Source organism: Ptychodera flava (assembly GCF_041260155.1).
Source record: "Ptychodera flava strain L36383 chromosome 23 unlocalized genomic scaffold, AS_Pfla_20210202 Scaffold_24__1_contigs__length_23054250_pilon, whole genome shotgun sequence".
NCBI classification, from domain to species: Eukaryota; Metazoa; Hemichordata; class Enteropneusta; family Ptychoderidae; genus Ptychodera; species Ptychodera flava.
In genome coordinates, this window is record NW_027248278.1 from 6154903 (window position 1) to 6175842 (window position 20940).

Here is a 20940-nt window from a genome sequence, read left to right on the forward strand (position 1 = left end):
AAAATTTGTGCACGTATTTAGAAATATTATGAGTTTTTCAGGAAATTGTAAAAATTTCCAAGGTCGTGCAGAACTGAGTTGATAAGCAACTGTGTAGAAGTGACAGATTTAAATTGTGTGGTATCAAGCCATTACGCTTGGAGTGTGCCAACTTAGTGTATACAGTGTAATACATCCTGCTAAAAGAGGCCGCAAACAGGGACTGAAGGGACACGGGACGACTCCCAGCAACGTTACGATTGCGGGCTACAATTTATGTCTGTCTGAAAAATTTCGAAATTGCAACTCATTTCCTTCAGCTTTGTGTTCAAAATAATCGTTATACTGGTAGTACCTATGAAAAAATTCGAGTTTTTCATAGAGAAACTGAAAAAATGAATGGAAGAGGTTTAGGAATTTCAAAAGTGCAGGATAAATGGAAAAAAATTCTCGAATTAATGTAAAAAAGCATCTAAAGACCTACTTGTGTGAAGTATTCTTGTGCTTAATTTGCTAAATGAGAAGCAGAACTGAGCTGTGTACTGCTAGTGATTTACCAGTAGATAGCCAGCTTAATTACTGCTTATCTATCAAACTGCATGCTTTTAAGATAAAAAACCCCCATCTTTTCATATTCTGGAGAAGTGGAAAATTGCTGTATTTAGATCCACCGCTGTGTACACTCCACTCAGCAAACATTACTCAAGCAATCGGCAGCCTTATTTAAAATAACATAAGTAAATGTGATTACAGAGATGCAGTATTAGTTTAAACTGCTTCTGTCCAAATAATTGCCCCACATTGGGAAAAAAATTCGTGCCCAGGGCGTTCATAAGGAAATGCAATTCCAGTGGACATTTTCCTTGGATTTTGTTCATTCCAAATGTGTTGGTATTGTCCCAGGGACGTGACTGGTGTGTTTGGAGGCATTCACGTACACAAAATTGGTTTGAGTGTAATTGTAACTCCAGTTATCCAATAAAACAACCCTGTCAATGAAATATTCAGCTTGGCTACCATTGTGGCATTCATGTCTTTTTCACTCTCTCTATTCTCACGTTATTAGTTTGTTCATGTGCTATTTCTTTTGTGTATTCTTGTCATGTTGCATTTTTCAAAACTCACTTAATCGTTTCATATTTCATCAACTTTCCAGCGTTATATACTATTGCTGTGTTTCAGCATTCACCATCATTGCAGCCATTTGCTTGGGCAGAAAACAAATACCAAGAATTTCTAAATCTCCATTGAGAACTCTAGAAATCTTATTTCTTAATCAGATTTAAAGTTTTTCAATAATTTTCAGAGTGGAATAGTTTTTCAAGAGAGATACCAACATTGAGTGACAATATTTTGAACATGCAAATTTCTTATCAAATAGTTTGAAAGAAATCGCATGTGACAAATTTCTTCAGGGTAGAAATGAGGGCTTTATCAGTTAAAACAGATTTTTTTCGGCAGCAAATTTCATAAAGAACTCTTTGCCCTTTTTTCTTCCTGTCTGTTCTTAGAGACCCAGTCTTTTTGGATGCCGGGCAAACTTCCTGCTGTTAGTAGTGTAGAGTTGCTAGAAATGTAAAGCTCACCAGGAAGTCGTTTTTAGCTTTCTTTCTTGTCATGCCTATGATGTGGAAGTCCCTGCCACATATCAGGCTGTATGTGCTGTAGATTTTTTTACATGCAAACACTTCCCAAAAGATTTTCTTTTTGTTGTTCTGCGAACATTTTTCATGAAGTTTTGTCACAGTACTGGTCGCAAATCATGCATTTGGTTTGCTCATTAACAGCTTTGTTGAATGGAGCTGCACATACCCTGTGGCTTCAGACACAAATCAACAGCAAATATTTGCAGATATGCGCCGAAAAGTTCTGCATTCTTACATTTAGTTTCACTAACACAAAAAAGCCAATGTTGAAATCTAATTACAAATTACAGTGCATGATATGCCCCACGCATTCATCTGTAGTCACGCAATCCCTGATCAGGTTGGCTTGATATGCGCAAATCAAAATAAAGGACAGCAGTGTGTATATTTATCGCTCAAGTATATCAGACAGTCCATAGAATTCCATCTGTACATCCAGAATAGCTTATATCACTGAATCTGAGTATTTGAGGTGGCCAATGAAATTCTGTTTTACATGCACAATAGTGTTCTCCGAGTATTTGTTTCCCTCAGCCAATGAGTTTCTTTGTAACATACTGAATATTTTTTATCCAAGATTCAGCACTATATAATGATAAACTGAGAAATATAAATTTCACAGAAATAATAAAGAAATTCAGTAAGCCATATTGCTGATCAAGTCAGATGGTAGAGCTTTGCCAAAATATCATCCTCAAATGCAAGCAACAAAATTTGTTTTCTGAATTTTGTGTGTTGCACAATCATATGTTGAGGTAGGAAATTAAAATGGTATTCTGGAAATGTGCAGCAAATAATGATTTAATAGCCACTCTCGCTGTAAAAATTTCAGCAGAGAAACGCTTCTTAATTAAAAGAAATTGGAAAGCGTAAGTTTGATTGATGGTTGGTACAAATTTAAAAGGATCCAACATAGTTTCAAGTCTTGTCACAGATTAAGAAGCATTTTAAGCCTAAACAGATCATAAGTCACTTTGGTTCAGAGGTTGAGCCGCTCTTCTGAATTTGGTTACGTTGCAGAAGTGAAAGATTTAAAAAAAATCAATTCCTGTGCCGTGGCCATTATCTCTGATTAGATATTAAATGTTAATTTTCCTCTATAGAACTGTTGACAGCATGGGATAATTGCCATGTCAATATTTAGATTCCAGAATCTCACAAATCCTCTGCCCCTCTCAATCAGTGAGACGAAAGTTCTCATACAGGCTAATTCATCTTTTGTTTGTCCATTGAGTGACCTGCTGTAGACAGTACAGTTTCATTCAAGAGTGAATTTTTGCAATGCAGCCTTGATCCATGGAGACTCACTTCCTCAGCCAATTCGAAAATCCGGAATTTGATGTCAGAGTATTATTTTTAGGATCTCAAGGTCAGTTCAGTGGAAGATCCTGGAATATTCAAGGAATACATTTCACACATGGATAGAATGCATATTTTTCACTCTTATGCACACACACATATGCAAGGATGATGATGATGGTGATGATGATGATGTGCTCTCTCTCTCTCTCTCTCTCTCTCTCTCTCTCTCTCTATATATATACCGGTATATATATTCAGAATGTGTTCCATGGAATGTGAAATTAGATGTGAATGAATGAATGAAAGTTTCATTGCAATAGGAAATAGTCCTTCACATCATCCACAAATTTCAAATAAGACTATAAGTACAGCATATTGTTTCAACGTTAAAATTTCCTGAAGTTTTGTTTTATGAAGTTTAAAGAACTTTCCAGTACAATGACTGGCTTTCTTGAAATTTTTTACTGATGTCAAAATATCCAGTTATGGCTTTGAACTCCCCTATACCATGAATGTAGACACAACCACTCCAAAGAAAATCAGTAGGATTGTTCCAAAACATAGCAATGCAAAGGTAAAGTGTGTACTTGAAACATCAAAATGTAGACGTGAAAATTTCAGAAGGCTCACAACTTGTACGTGTATGTGTACTATGAATAGATGTAACTGAATATTGCCAGTGTGCGACCTTTGACCTATGAGGCCCTATAGTGGTGATAAGGGTTTCGAAGCTAAAACGTGGAAGTGGTTAGGAAGTAGTGTAAAAAATTGATAAGGAATTGGTTACAGTACTGATAACAGAACTAGCTTGGGCTGGATCTGCATGATATTGTGAAAATTGTTCCCACAAAAAAGTAAAAATTCACATAGTCACATATTTTTCCAAATTTTCTCAAAAAACAAACTTGATTTTGGGCTGTCTTTGTACTAAATTTATTTGAACAGCAAAATTTGATTCTTTTCGTAAAATCTAAAATCTGGCTAATTAAGCATTTTTCAATTTAAAAAATGCTATTGCAGAACATACAAGCCTAAAACTTCCCACATACAAGGATATAAGAATTTCAGAGCTTTAAACTGGTCCCATTTCTGTATGTCATCACTCTTGCACTATTTTATGAACCAGTAGACTTGCATTTGGTGTTAATTTAATGCAAACATGAACAATTTCCACTGGTGATTTGATTTCCTGTCAGTCCAATATGTCTTTGTTCAAATATTATTCTGAGACAAAACTCAAAATCTTTAAAAAACCTGTGAGATGACTCTTCAAATATCCCTTCTGCTGAATCAAATTCATGTTGTTGTTGCTCATCTCGTCAACAGTTTGAAAATTTATTTGACAAAGAGTAAAGGATGGATAAGCACAACAACAGCCATGCTTTTCTAATCTTTGCTGAAGCATGTATACTTCATGTAGACAGCAGTGTTTGTGAAGAGATATGACATTTAATTTTTGGGATGGTGAGATGAAAACTAGTGGTTAAGTACAAGTACCAGCTTCTCACTGTACAAAATCTCCAATGTTCTTTTTTTAAGCTGCAAGGAATTGTTTTGTAAAATTTCATTACCACTTAACCAGGTTTCACGTACTGTTCATGTACATGTGCACATTGAAATTTGAAACAAAGAAGTGTTGGGAAAAATGAATCACTGGCCCTTTGTACGACATTAAAGACTCTATAGTACAATCAATGTACTGTTTATGAAAGTGCAAAATTTTTGAATTTGTGTTTGTGTACGTCCCAACTTCCTTCTAAATATTTTAAAAGATGAAAATTTTATGCAAACACATGTACAAAACAAAGAAAAATGATATTAGAGAATTTTAAAATTCAGAAGTTATATGAATGTGAGATGAATTAAGGTATTTTATTCATAATTAATGATTTTGGCTCAGAAATTTTTGCAAATGGATGGTCGTCCAGTTTCTGAATTTCCCCTCTTTTGTGTCTTATGTGAGATCCAGACAGTGTGACTGCAAGTTCCGTTGTGTTGTGTTCAACACATGTATTTTGACTTGGGGCGTAAATTTATATTAGGTGTGACTGTGTGCATTGACATCATCTAATTGATTCAAGTTGGTCCAACTGGGGTTTCAGCTTCATAAAAAAGAGGGGTTTACCATTGGACAGCTGCAAGTGTACCATGGAAAAATGAATTCCTGTCAGATTTTGATGATTAATTGATTAGGCAAATGGAAGTCTTCTAGGGTTGAATAATTCCTGTAGATTCCTTCAGGCAAGAACCAAAAATTCAATACACCGATTTGATGCCTCTGTTGCTGCTAGTTCAGTTGATACAAACAGCATGGCAGCTGAGACATTTATGTTACAATGTAGCGAAGGAAAAACTTACATTGTAGAAGTGAAAATGTTGCAGTGTAGCCATGAAAAATTTTACAGTTAGGCAGTGAAAAAATGCTACAGTTTAGCAATGAAATATGTTACAATGTAGCAGTGGAAAATCTTACATCAATGAAAAATGTTACAGTGTGGCAGTGAAAGATGTGGCAGTGAAAATGTTACAGTGTAACAGTGAAAATGTTGCAGTGTGGCAGTGAAAAAAGTGTTACAGTGTAGCAGTGAAATATGTAGCACTATAGCAGAGAAAAATGTTATAGTGTAGTACTGTAACTACAAATATTAGCAAAATTACAAGAAATATGCGCTTTTCCTTTTTTTGTGCAAGACAATGTTTGGCAATTTTATTGTGAAGGAAACCAGAATCATGTGTGTTTAGTATCAGAAGAAAAAATAATAATATGCTGACATTAGCCAGGACTGAGGTGATAATTTGACTTTGAAAATGTGAGGGATTATATATACATATTTTTTTCACGTCAAAAACGTTAAATGGCTAGACATTTCGATTAAATGCATATTTCTGGCAACATTCATTCGATGTTTGGTCTGCTAAGGATGTGAATAAAAACATGGCAAATTGTGATAGGCAATCGAGTTGGTTTCATTTTCGTAGGAATCCTTTAATTATGCCAGCTTGCTTTACCATAATTTTATTAATATTTACATAAAATTTTAATTCTGATTTTTTGGCATTTTTTGAAGAAAGTGGCAGCCACACGTCAGCTATATCAGTGGCTTTCCGCCCTTGCTGTTCATTGACAATTATCTGATGCTGAATTTCTTTAATAAATGTGAAGTGTACTTAGTTATGCGAAGTGTATTTATGAGTATTTTGTATGTAAATCCATGATAATGACTTGCTGTCTGCAGACTGAGAATATTCAGCTATAAAAATCATGCACTTTACTTGTGATCTGCATTTACAAGATCAAGCAAGTGCAAGGTTTCTCTCTAGTCACAAATATTTTGACAAGAACAGCCAAAAAGAGAGACAAGCCTAGCACCGTCAGGAAGTGGATATACCTGTCGGTTTGACAGCAGTTTAGCAATGGAAAAAGTTCAATATGTTGGCTTGAAAGCTACCACTATGTGTTTTCAATTTTCACATGCCACTAGGAAGTAATTTAGCTGTGTCACATTTTATGTAGGATGGCAAACTTTCTCCAACATTTTTGAAGATTAAACTGCAAATTTTTAGGAAACAATTTGAGGCCATGTATTTGAGTGTATTTTGCTTGAGTAGATAAGTAAAACTACGGCTCAGTAAGTCCAGGCACAAATGTCATATTTTAAAACAATTCCTGAATGCAAGATGGCCGTGTCTTTCAAGTGCAGCCATCTACGGATCGCAAATTTTTGCAAAATTTGTGCTCTATTTGCATGGCTCCATGTGGCTAATGGCAAATTGCTTACAGAGTGCATTTACTTTCTTGTCTAAGTGATGTGTGTTGTAGATGAGAAGACTTATTTAACCTCAAGAAATGTAGACAGAAGGCCAGCATGATAAGCATGCAAACGTAAATCAATAAAACGGACATGTGACCATTTGCATCAGTCTTTCCTGGCTGGTTTGCAGTCTCCCAGTCTTTCTGGTCAAGGCAATACATATCCATGATCCAAGTCGTTTCTCATTCCAAGTTATAGCAGGGTGGTTTTCAGTAACTTGAATCATTCTTTTATCCCAAGTTCACCCCAATTTCCATGAATGAAGAACCAAACACCTGAGTATTAGTAAAAGGATATACCAAAGTCTGGAAGTCAAGCAGTCATCCTGCTCTCCTCAATTTATAGTAAACCAGTCCATAATCATCATTGATAACAATTGAATTCTCGCCAAACTCTGGCATGGAAAGGGGACATTACAAGGAAAAAAAGGTTTGCATCGAGTATATATATAGCTGCAAAAATGTACAATTGAAGATTTCATAATCATTTGAACATACCAGTATCTCACTACTAAAGATCATTCCAAGGAACATGTCCTAATTAAACACTACATGGTGAAATTTTGTCATCTTTTCGCATCCAAGTATATTTTAAAGTCATGCTTTTGAAAAAAGAGAGTATTAGAATAACCACTGAACTGCAACTGAGAAAGGATATCGACAATTTATATATCTATCATCATTTGATATATTTCTTGAAAATCTAAATTCACCATGGTATCAGTGGAGAGCCTTACGGGTAAAAAGCAATATCTGTAATTTGACAAGTAGCTGGCAAAGACTAATATAAAATTTCCGCTATCTCGGCAAAAGCAAACACCAAAATTGAATTGGGCTCAATAAAGAACACTGATTGTTGGTCAATATTTTCCAGGGATTTAAATTTGTGCAGTTGTTAAAAAGAGCCTTTGTCTCTTGTTTTAGCTCAAAAGCTTACCTGCCCTAGGCAATTTCTTGCTGAACAAAAGAGGATTTTTTCCCCTCTCGGTGTGGAAAGCTTTTGCTGAAAAGGGTTTTGCTCTCAGGAAGTGAGCACTCTGTTGATATTGGATGTTAATGCTGGGAAAATTCATGAAGCGAGGCCTGGACAGAGGCTGAGGCAGCGTTACCTAGATTTTAGGAAAATTCTTAAACTGGTTTGAAACTACCTTGTGAAAATGTAGTTACAGAATCAAATGAATTTTTTTGAACTTTCATATCTAAGCAAGGAAACATAAAATGTAGACACTTTTGTGAATCATGAAATTTTTTATGAAAATAGGCAACGTTTTGTCATGTAGCTGTCACTCAGGGTGTTAAAAAATTGTGTTTTGAAATATCAGTAGGTTGCACGTTGTCATTGATATGTGTGCCAAGGAAGTGGTTTAGCTCAGCGTGGCAGGGCTGTGTGTTACCGGCATTATGGCTGTTGGAGGCCGTATAATGCTGGTCACACACAGCCCTGGCACGCAGAGCTAGGAAGTGGATGAGATCACAGTGGGTGTATCTTCTCAAGAATAACTAAAAATGTCATCTGTGAAAACAGGCAACCAAGATGAGTGAATAGCTGGTCATATAACTCAGAACTGCATGGTTAAAATGAACAAACTGGGCAATGATATTATTACAAGAAATTAGTAATCTTATTTTTGGATTTGAACTTGTCTCCCACAGAAGCCACCTGCTTGTCTTCCAATCTAATCCAAAGATATTGACCAGCTTTTCAAGCCTTTGTTTTAGTCAATAAATATTTTCATGTTTAAGAAAGACAATTTAACACTGAGAAAGCACATATGCTGTGCATATACATAGTGAACAGTTACCTTAATGTTGCTAAGTAATATGTATGTAAATATTTATATAACAGTAACTGGCCTGTCATGTTGCTCCTCGAAACTTAAGGTGGTCACAGGGTTTCATGAAGTTGCCATGACAAGGTCACAGGGTTTCATGAAGTCGCTGAAAGAGGCTGATAGGATACTGTAACAATGGCAGCATTATTTAAGAATGCTTATCATGCGACGAATGTAGCATTCACTTCTGCACAGAGTCATGGTAACTGAAACTCGATTCTCACAAAAACTGTACTGGTTGAAAGAGTAGGGTCATATGTTGTCGTACCATGTCATCCCATAGTACTGGGTAATGTGTGTGTTAGAAGAAGTGAAACGAGGATAAATGTTTATGATTGATTGTGATGGTACTGCTGGGGTCACTGAGATAAAAAACCAGCCATTTAAAATTTTTATGTTGCTCTTTTGTTGAATTGAATGACACGCTTCATGTTATTCCATTAAGGATGTCTTGCATTAAAATTGAAAATACGGTGTAGAAAATCTCTTCTAGCTCTGTCACTGAGATAGCCCCTGGTGGTACACTTCTGGTTTTTGCTTTCTAAGAAAATGGTATTTTTTGAATGTTTCTTGTAAATTTGTAGACTTAAAGTGTATTTTCAGTCTTTCTGATCCACATCGTACATTTGTGACAAATTTATGAATGATTGATATTTTTGTTGCCTGTTTCACTGATTTTTTCGAGTTCCAGTAATGAAAAAAATTATGGAAGAAAAAAAATTATGGAAGAAAAAAAAAAGACAGCTCTGGTCCCTCTTGTTTATTGAAGAATTTATGACCGCAATTTATTTCCCAATGGCATCAATATTGTCAGTTATGGCCGTGTTCGTACAAGAAGTATTGCTAAGGTTCTGACATGTGGGGCCATTTTGTTTGAGAAGGATGGCTGATTTGCATACATGGATACCCAAGAGTATGCTGGTACATGTTTCGGTCGCCAAGATGGCAGTTCCTGTTCTCAATAATGCAAAAGTCTTCACTGACCGAGTAAACAGCCAGACATCTTGAAAAACTTTGAGTAAATATTATTTTATCAAATTGAAAGGGAAACTCTTGGCAGTAGGATTTTGTAATTGAGCAAGTGAATGGCAAAAAAAATGGTAAATCATAGCTATTGAGTCACTTATATCCACAAAAACTGGATGATTTCGGATGATAAATTGGATATTTCAAATGCAATAGCAACGCACGATGTACTGTCATCTAAATCACAATGATTAATGTTGGACCACAGTAGAATAACAACGGAACAGGAATTTTTCACAAATCCTTGTAGGATTGTGTATGATCCCAGCAAATGTGACGTTTAATTTGAAAATTTCAAATTTATTGATTCTACATCAGTGAGGGTATTTTGTAAGAAGATGGACAGGCGCATGTCTTTTTTTTCAAAATGCACCTTCCCTGGAGAGCAGGTACATTTTTGTACTTTGAGGTACGGATCAGAGATTGGAGTTCATGACGGTGTGTGCAGCAGACCGTGAACTGGTACTCTACATGTAAGAGGGCTGCATTCACAGCTTGTCATGAAACATTTACAGTGACATGTGAATATTCAAGTCCTCAGACTCCTTCCCCATGCCTCCATCACAGCCAGCTAAACCAGGTGTGGTCGGCTCTTGTACCAATTCAAGCCCAATCAAAAAGACAATCCATTTCCAATCACAAAGCCATGCACACTGTCATCTTTCATTCGGATGATAATTCAGAGGCTCGTTTCAGAAAAATTATATGAAAATTGAGTGAAAATGTTGAATCAGTATGTCAGGTTGGAACTTGCCAAAGAGAATGGAGACGGAAAAAATCCTAGCATTGATATCACTCCTAAATTAATGCCTTAGCGGAAGTAGAATGAAGTTTGAATATTTTTGGCCATCACTTCTTCCAAAGTGAAGGAAAGCATACTAAACAATGTACATGTGAAAAAAATTGATGATTGTTTAGAAGCATATTTCATTCAGAAGCATATCCTCTTTATACAGACTTGAAGATTGATAATACAGACACAATGAAAGAAAATTCTAGCACTGTGAGACTTATTTTATCGATCAAGACAAAATGCGTTGATAATAACTGTACACGGCCATGCTAGTTTGTGTTGAACTAACTCGCCAAGGGAGTGATTAGAATTTTACATAAGATAGTAGATGCTTGGAGATTGTGCTTTTGAATTCATAAAGCAAAGGTCTGATTCAATCTACAAGACAAGATTTGCTGTTTTATGCTGGGAAGAGGTTCAGTAAGATATTGATATTCATTGTACTTTGCGGGCCTTATCGCTGCCGTTGCCGCTTGATGGCCCTACGCTGCGTGGTGGATCAATTCCGTGCTGTCTTGACTGCGCAGATAGGATTCAACGTGACCGTGTCCTTGCCTCTTTAATCACGGATGTCAGAAGTTTTGGAGGGTCGAAACCTAGTTAGATGATGTCCATGTCACAGAGATGAACAAAAGAGCCTGGGTGATATACAAAAGGGCATCAGTAACTGTCCAGAAATCGATTCTTGTCATCGTGTGCCCTTTCAGTGTCGTCATCATCTATTTGTATTCCTTTGACATTTTCTTGATACAAGTATGCAGTTTGCAAGACATTTTTAGCAGCAATTAAATCAAACAGTTCTAATGTCTTATGAATGAGTTTTCCTGATTGTTATTCCAAAATAAATGACAAAACTGAAAATAGTCACTTACCAACATTCTTCTCTCGTTCTCCATCCCCATAATAAATATTAACGAGTAATTGTAAATAGAATACTTGAATGCCCTATATTTATTCACACAGGCATAGATATACACGCTAAGACAAAACAGCCGATATTATGTAAACATGTGGATACTGTCATGAATATATACTGTTATGCTTTTCCTTGCAATGTCAACTGTGCTGTGATATATTTTTTGCAGGATTTTATGAGTGATAAGTCCTTGCAAAAAAACACTTGGATCAATGTATGCTCATTTATGTAAACCTAATCTGGGGCTCTTGGCTAATCCAGAAATTAATTGTAAAGTGAAACGATATTGTCAGACACTCAGATGGAACATAGAATTTGAAATGAACAGAAGCTCAGAGATTGGGTAGACTTAACTCGCTCCTTAATCAAATTTTCTGCCTCATCTCTGCACACAGGATCTCTTAGAATACAAGAAGAAGATGCGCCCCTTGAGAGCGAAGATGTTAGATGGAGCCATCAAAACTGTTATGGTGAGTCCATTAATCACATGGTTTACAGAGTGTGGCCAGTGATGGCTGATGATCTGACCAACGATTCATTGTTTATTCAGAGTTTGGAAGAGATGCTGGTTAAATTTTATTGATATGATACTGCAAATTTGTCATTATTAAAATAAATAGCATTGTTATGTCAAGTTGTAATCTTCCCATGTGACACTATCTCAGTATACTGATGAATGTTATTCCAATTTTTGTGTCTTCAGTGTGCAGGTGTAGCAATATTTCCTCTGAAACGTATTCAATTTAACATTTTTGACCTGTAAATCTAAACAATGACACAAGTCAAAGTGCACAGTTTCGACCATAATAAATTTTCATTTTTGCCTACAAGTCTGTTGGCCAGCATGCACGATATGTGTCTCCGACAGCTGGCCAGTAATCAAAGTAGGCTATATTTCATATAAATCTATACACTTGGGCACATGCGTGGCGGAGCACTGATGTGGTCATGCCCATCTTCCAATGTGTGAATGAGCGTGAATACTTGTATGTGTAGTGCCTCATGTTTTTGTTTGCTTGTTTGTAAACATGTAAAATACACTATCAAGAACATGTGCTGTGAGCAGCAGTAATAAAAGTATTGATTTTGAAGTTGTTTTCAATTTTCTTGCAAAAAACTATTTCAATTAGATGAAATAAGTTCTGATAGCTATAGATACATGTAATTGGTTGTATTAAAATTAGAAATACCAAATGTAATACAAACAATCTGTATAATTCAGTAAGTGTGAATATTTTCATGAAAGGACTTTCAGAGATATTGTTGTAACACTGCCAGTATAAATGTTATTTTAAGTTTATTGGATGGTCATTTTGTCCATCTGAACAAGTGGAAGTATGTGTGTCTCTCTGAATGTGTTTGGCCTCATTTGATTTCATCTACTCATGTCGTGTTGTCTGACTGTACATGTATGCCAGTGTCTGCACAAGTGAAGATGTGCAATTCTGGAGAGGTGACTGTGCTTTTCCTGCCGCTATTATAGATATATGCTCACTTTGAGTCAATCAGACATATGTTTGGTATTTTCAGGTGAGCCATGGAGCATGGCTAACTCAAAATAAGAGTTTCATTCTGTTGGTGTTGTGAGATAGTTGATTGTACATTAACGTTTGACACAGAAGTACGATTGTCCATTCAAATTTGTTGCAGTTTCAGCTTCATGCCTGATATGCTGATAACTTCTCCTAGATAGTTGTGGATTCTTTGTGAAAGTTCAAGTACATACAGTACTACTTTGTGCCCAGATGTTCAGTATATCTCATAGAGGTCTTAAGATAGCTGAAAAATGTGTGCAATCCTGAATAAGGTTGTCAGTTGTTATACAGACAATTTTGTGGAGACACTGGCATGTAGATGTTAGTTGAACCATACCGGTACATGTAGAAAACACTGATATTGAACATTTCAGTTTATGTTCATTTGTGCAATTTACTGCAGACAATTGTGAAATATGTTCAGACGTAAAGTGCTGGTGCTTCACTGGTGCAAGATGCCTTGTAATCCGATTGGGCAAATTTCCCCTTTTCCAGTGAAGTGATATGCTTGTTCTTCAGCGATTGATTTCATGTTGAAGTCTTATAACTCTATTTTATTGTCACATTTTGTTGATTTCTGAAGCAAAGTGGGATGTCCACAGTGGGAATGGAGTGAAGGGTTAACTCAGTAGATGATGATAAATTGGTGTTCACATCAAGTATTTAAATTACACCATGGTGCCATCCTGTTCAGACAGTACGCATGAAGAATACCTGAAGTTGATTAGTTTAAATCATGTGAAGAATATGTAAATGTATTCATTTTCAGCATAACTAGAATCTTAGTCAATGCACAGCTTCAGTTTTTTGCAACAAATGCATGTTTGTTAACTGTTTAAAATTGTTTTTGACAGGTACTGCAACTCAAAACTGAAATACAGATCTTGCTGTATTCACTGTTAATCAGTATTATGACAGTTGAAATATGTTACTGCAAATAAAATACCTTCATACCAAATGAATTCAGAGGTTTAATGGTTCTTGATAACCGTCCTGTATGTAGATTATTGATACTTAAAATGATAATAGAATTCATATCTCACTAAAATGATAATAGGATTCATATCGTGCCATCTTTTATTTGTTTGATCAAAATTGGTAATGGCTGCCATTTGTAAACTTTCCATAGGAGAATCGTCTGTTGGTATTAAATGTCAGGGTCATGTTGTAAACATTGGAATGTAGGAAATACCTCTATTCCATGGCATTTAAACAGGGTAAATACTTTTACTGGAAGGTAAATGATTGAACTGTCACCTCTAGGTGAACATATTTAGATGGAATGTACTTTTCCAATAAAAAGTAAATCTTTACCTTTACGAATGATGTCGTCGGCCATATTTGCTGGTATTCAGAAACCACAACAGGGCCCCTCTCTCTATGACTAACGTGCTGTAAATCACTCTTAAGATCTCCAAATAGACTTGCTCCATTAATCCAGAGTTATTTCAAAATTACAAATTAACGGAGTGGAGTGGTGAGCAATAAATTGCTTTGGCCCTAGTTTAGTTGGCGTTGCTCAAGGGACTTGTAGGCTTATTGTAATTGCAGTTGGGGAGCTGTGGGAAATGCTCTCTGATTCTTCAATGGACATACAGCCATGGTACAGCAGTACTCCAGTATTGGCTCTCCCGATCCTGATGGCAAAGAGGCGAAAAATAGTTTGCATCTCAATAAACCAGTGTCATAGTTGTGCTCCAAATATATAAAAATACTGTATGGAAAGCAGTGATAACATTGTCAATGTGTTTTGTGTTCTGCCATGTACACCGTATGCTCAAGATATTGAGTTCTGTATGTATATTAGTGGTTTGTATAAGTTTGTTTGTAACATACAAGAGCAGACCAGAGTTGGAAAGAAACCATGGAAATAAATGCCACTTGGAAGAAAGAGGATTAAGTAACAAAGTTGAGTGTAATACATGTATTTCAGGACTCGCGAAATCGCCTATTGGTGAAGATTTCCCGACAGCCCTTGAGGTGTATCTGCTGAGTATTCCATGTACCGGTGGATGTTGCTGTTCAGGTCATGATTCCATGGCACACTTGTGTTACATATTGTATGCTCTGAATTTCAATGATGAAATTTTCAAATAATTGGAAAATGTGAAACTTAGTTTCTATCAATATTCTTTACTGGAAATTGATGATGATATTTGGTTTGTAGAAAATGTACAACTACAATGCTTTGTAATAGTAATATCATATGTATTGATGTTGTGTGGATTGCAGAAAATACCATTTTGATGTTTGTGTAATGTAATTAGGCCTTTCATTGTGTAAGTTCTTTATTTAAACTTAAAATGCTATAAATTTACTTTTGGGGAGAACATTTTTAACCTGGCTCTACGTTGCATGATCAATTTTTAGAATGATGATTGTCTAAGTTTGCCCCATCTGACTATGTGATGTATACAGTCTCCTGCCCAGTCACAAGCACCATCAGAAAAGTGACAGGATTCATCGGCAGACTCTATTTCCTCTAGGATAAAGTACAAGTAAACTCCTTTTAATTCATGCAAATTTACCGTAATAGGCTAAATTTACACCGGACTCCAGGTCAGGGTATGACATTTGTACTTTTGAGGCAAAGTTTATGCTGTGCCATTAGAATTGCATAGTGTCGGTGCATTGATATCTGCTAGGGCATACATGGTACTGTGACACTTCCAGCTTTGCAGCAATTAAGTTCTATTGATGTACATGACAAGATGCGTTGTCCATGTTCTCTATAAGGTTACCAAAAACTTGCTATTTATGTTAAAACATTTTTGCTATTTATGTTAAAACACCAATGTTCTTTACCAGCCCGACTGTTCTGTATATTCTCTATGTATTCTTATTTAGTTATGACATCATGATGATACCTGTTTGGTTGATACAGCATCATTTTGGTGCTGTGGTATGATTGCAGCCATCACAGACAACTTGAATATATGTAAAGTAAATCACTACAATGAGGACGTTTGGATGTAAATCATGTGAGTTATCGTTTACATGCAGAACTGCTGTTACGTTTGCCAGTTATCAACATTAGCTTGAAAGTGATATTTCTTTTGAATCATTTTCAAAAAGTTGTGGAATCATTATATTGCCAAGGCTTGCACAGGTTCTGATGTTGGAGTGTGATATCTTGAGCTTTCCCTTGTCGCTCATTTGTACAACAAAATTGACAAAACTGATGTATTTCATTCAATGTTGTATTTTCCTGGGACGTGCGGTGGGTACTGTCAAGTGATGAACTTTGAAATTCTTTCCTGAAAAAGTCAACCTACTTGAAGTAATTGTTAAGTTTACTCAAAACTCCTGAAAATTAAGATTGGATGCTGTGTAGATAAGATTACTAGTGTGTACATATGTGTTTGGAACGGAAAGACCCTGGTGTCATCAGCAGTTCAATGCAGAATATACTTGTGGCCCACAGCATGTGTATTAACACCTCTTGTTGATAACAAGGTTAGCGGTGAATGGGAGATGGCTGACCCCCATTAGATCAGGTTAATTTATCATTCTATCTTGTCAGCACATCAGATGTCATCCTGCATAGAGGGATCTTGTTCTGTGTAGAGATAATACCCAGGCAGTTCCTGCTTCTCTTCAGAATGCCTGCCAACAAATGTTCCCGCTTACAACGCAATCATTTGATCCTGCGCTTTCTTCCTGTATTTCATCTTCAGTAAAATGGCAGGCCATTTGTTTTGTACACCTTACTTGGGGAGATGTTGATGGCACAGTAAACCTCTCCAAGAAAGGTACAACTGGGAATATATGCTATCCTCTTACACAAATGAGTAATATAGTAATATTTATGTCATTGTAATGGTTCATGCTGCCCACATACCTACACATGCACCATCTGAAAAATATGTAATGCTGAATCGCGTTATTTGAGACTCCTGCCCACATGATTTTACATTCACTATCTCAAATGAAATACAGTATACTGCAGAATTATCTACTGTGACCATCATACCTAAAGCTTTAGAAAGTTAGTTTGGTGTTGCAGTTTTATTTAAAGATTATAAATTATAGATTCTGTTTTAAAAATGGTTATTAAAAAAGTTTCTGTCTGGTAAATAATGACGCCATGATACATGCCCACCATTTAGCAGCATTCTCTGATATAAATATGTACTGTGAATTGTGAATAGATCAATACTTGACATAAGACCTGCAATGCAAACAGGTCACATTTCATTAAGAATTTAATCACATCTTCAGATGGGGTCATACGGGTGCACTTGCGCATTGAAGGTTGTATGCAAGTATTAATTACCAAATGTATAGTCAGTCATGTGTGAAGTTCATATTTAAGGCTTTAAATCCTTAATATGTATCAGCTTAGTCAACTGACTTAAGAGATGGCTTCCCAAATTTCCATTACGTGGTTATCACTGGCCAGTTTTTATCTTAAATGGAAAGAAAAAAAATCATCTATGCAAGACATATGTTATTGAATTTCAAATTGAATTTTCTGACGGCAGTAAATCAAACCAAGCACTGAACTGCCTTGGTGATTTCTTGACATCTTCATCGGATAATGAAAGACTTAAGAGCGATACATGAAATGGGCAATACATTACAGTTTTTAATTTATATGATAATTATATAAGGGACCATCCAATTATCCAATCCAGGTATGATGTCACCTTGTAAGTCATATTCAATATTTTTCAAGGTGAGTGAACCAATAAAAGAAGACTTGAAAGGCGAGGCATAATGATCTTAAAGTAGCATTCTAGAAAGAGAATGTATTAAACAAGATAACATTGGCGCATTTTACAAGCTTTTCAACCTTTCCAAATGTCGAGCACAAAAAAATTGAAGAAGTTAAATTACCATAAAAGGTATTTCAATTACCATAAAAGGTATTTCACTTTCATAATTTGAATGCAAGCTCTCCATGAACCTTCACAGAGTATGTTATGGTAATAGTCAGTAAAGTGTGTACTGCGTAGCTAGGACAATAGTCTTCAAGATTTTCAAGTGCATGTAAATGCTTGAGAATATGACATTAAACTGGTCCAATAATCATTTTCATTCAAGGTAATACATTACCAGGTCCACGGGACATTTGAGATTTACAAATTTAAGTAGGACCATCCTGAACCACTGATAGTTAGTGGTGGTACCAGGTGTCCGGAATGGGTAAGCGTACCCTGCTAGCATGCTACACCCGTCAGAACTTATGCATTGGCATTGCCAGTTCTTTTCATCCTTCCCTCTTTCACTTGCTATCTTGTACATCCAGATGATTAATTCTCAGTTTGTCACAAATTGGACTGTGTATTAGTGTGGTTTCATTGTTGCATGCCTGTTCTAAGACCACCTTGAATGTTCAAATGTGACCATGCATTTCAGATCGAGATGGTTTTTGTATTGTCTGTCCACCTACATGACTACGAGAAAATGATAAAAGAGTCTGCTCATAGCCTCATAGTATTGTACCGGTATATTGTTTCTGAACTGCACATCCCAGTTGGTACTTCAGTCTCCCACATTGAAATTTTTTCTCTTAGTCTAGCAAATGAGAAGGAATTGAATTCAAAATAACAAGCTAGTTTATACATTCCAAGGATGTGGCTGTGGTTGTGACAGTTGCTCCGTGGACCATCAGCATTCCGCAGCAATTATGAATTCCGGGCATAATCAGCTGAGCTTTGCAGAGGGACAGCTGTACAGTTGCCATTTAACTGCGGATAAAGTTGCTTTTAGTTGCCACACAGTGAAGGGATAGAGTACTTAGTAGATAAGAAGCATGGTCATTGACAAGTTGGATACATTAAGATGATCAGTATGCAGAGCAGCAGTGTGGGCAGGAGTGCTGAACTAGCAAAAAATTTTGATTTTTAATTTTTTCACTATTTTCTTCCAAAGTTGAATGCTTAGTGCCAGTACAGTGCATCGCGGGCCTGATAATTTGCATCAAATTCCTTGACCATAGATTGGTGATAATCTTTTAATCCTGTTTTGTATTTGGGTAAACATAACACGTACTTGTCAGACCACAGCGCAAGGCTATGCTCATACCAAGAGGTGTTTTGGTGTATAGTGAACCCTGCATGGAAACATTTGCTACAGTAATGATGTTGAACATTATGAATTGATTCAGATATTTTACATTTTGTACTGATGATAACTCTGACAGTTGCCATGTCTATCTAAGGAATAGTTGCTCAGACTATTTCAAATTGAAGTCCTTTTTCAAAAGAAATAGTCTTGACTTCAAAATGACAAGTGCTGCATTTAATCTTCCAATTTAATCCATTCAATGTTCAGAAAAGTGATGCGGCTTATTAACCAATGGACATTTATCATTGCGTAGGTGTTATCCATTGTTCTCAGGGGATAACTGTTTCACCACCAACTAAGGCTCCACGGTGTCGTGTATGAACTCAATCAGTCACTATCTTTTCTAACCCGCCCTGCTGAACAAAATTGTTTCACAGTTTGCTTGAACGCTAATGGAGATATAATTGTTTGATTTCCAGACATTGTCTCAATAAGTGTCCAGAAACCACACAGGACCTCAGTCTGTTCTTGTTGTAGATAACATCAGTGATATTGCCAGGTTTGCTGCAATCTTGAACCCATTTGCTGCAATTTTGTGCTTGGATGTTACAAAGTTAACAGCAAACACTAATTTAATCAGCAAAATGTGACCAGAGCTTTACAGTGAGGTATTATCTCCTGTGCATGATTTCCAGTGAGGCTTCTCGTGTTTGACCTTCGGTCCGTGCATTCATTAAAATTTTACATACTGTCTGTGACAAATATCCCATGAGTACCTGTGAAGTACATGTAAGCCTATCACTCTGGAATGAAAATTGGACAAAGATATGTCCTAAATAGGAGATGTTTTAAATGTTTTGTGCTGTGAAAGGCTAGTTTTGTTCTTTGGGTGCAAAGAGTAAACAAAAGCAACAGAGCCATTCATTTAATTAAGTTTATATGCATTCAGTAGATGTAATATACGGACACCAATTTCTCTCAAACAAAATCTAATTTAATTTTACATTGCATTACTTAATGAGGAGATTCTTTGCTGGGCCTTTTCCCTTTTGTAGGCCATGGAATGGCTAGAGATCAGTGGCAATTTACACTGGGAATCCATAGGTATTGCCATCTGTGTAAGTGAATCAGCCCAGGAGCATATTATGCCAGGTCACCAATATCTGTTGAAGCTTGAGAAAGAACAGAAACTGAGAAAATGTTCTTTGAACCAACAGGACATTACTAATATTATTCAGCAAAAGTGAACATGTAACCTATTTCTTTTGATCTTGACCATATAGAAGAATCAATCTACAAGAATTGAGGTTAGTATCATAAACTGAACTGTTTTTTAAGGCCTTTGATTACTTGCATCAGCCCAGATGGCCAACTGTCTCCAGTTTACTACTTCAGAAATTATCTCAAAATGCTGGCATTCATGCAACTTTTATCGCTAGTTAAAATACACACAGCTGGTCAAATCAAGTATTCCCCATTAAGTATGCAAGGGCCATCACTTACAAGAGGAGATATGCAGGCTTTGTCCTCAAATTCAATTTGAGTTGTCCATTATAAAAGACGATCTACAGAGGCAAATGAGCCTGGTGCATTGATAATGAAGTTTCCTGTGTTCAAGCCCAGGCTGTGCCTGTAATAGGAAATAATTCATGTTCAATGCACTTAAAGGGAGACAAGATAGTGATACTGAAATCTGACTTTATATTCTTTATTTTTAAATTTGGAGTAAATAAAAAACTAGAATAAAGGTGTATGTGGACAATTACTGAATTTCTTTGTATAGCTACATTGTCTTCCTTGACTGTGCATTTCCTTGTCTGATCCTTTTGTGTCATGTTGCAATAACTGACCAGGCTTATACATGCAGTGTACAAGGTCAATATGCAGGACAGGACAGTTTGAAATTTGAAAGCCACCTGGAAAGTAGTTGAAAAGTCTTTTAAAATCAAATCAAATCTTGGATAAGCCACCTGCAATATTTCAGAAAGCCTGGAACATTTGCTGAAAAAGCACTTAATTTCAAATTTCTTTGACTGTATGGACCCTGAGTTGTTCCTCAGAGTAGTTTGTATGAGATGAATTTCAGTC

General features: G+C 36.2%; 1 protein-coding gene across 7 annotated transcripts in view; it reads left to right on the top strand.

Annotated features, from left to right (window-relative positions):
* Positions 1 to 20940, top strand: part of LOC139124895 (talin-1-like) — a 162942-nt gene that overhangs the window by 63139 nt on the left and 78863 nt on the right. For all 7 annotated transcript variants that reach the window (XM_070690997.1, XM_070690999.1, XM_070691001.1 and 4 more), the window contains exon 4: positions 11701 to 11775. In XM_070690997.1, the coding sequence (XP_070547098.1) occupies positions 11701 to 11775 (75 nt within the window). The remainder of the gene's footprint in view (positions 1 to 11700; positions 11776 to 20940) is intronic.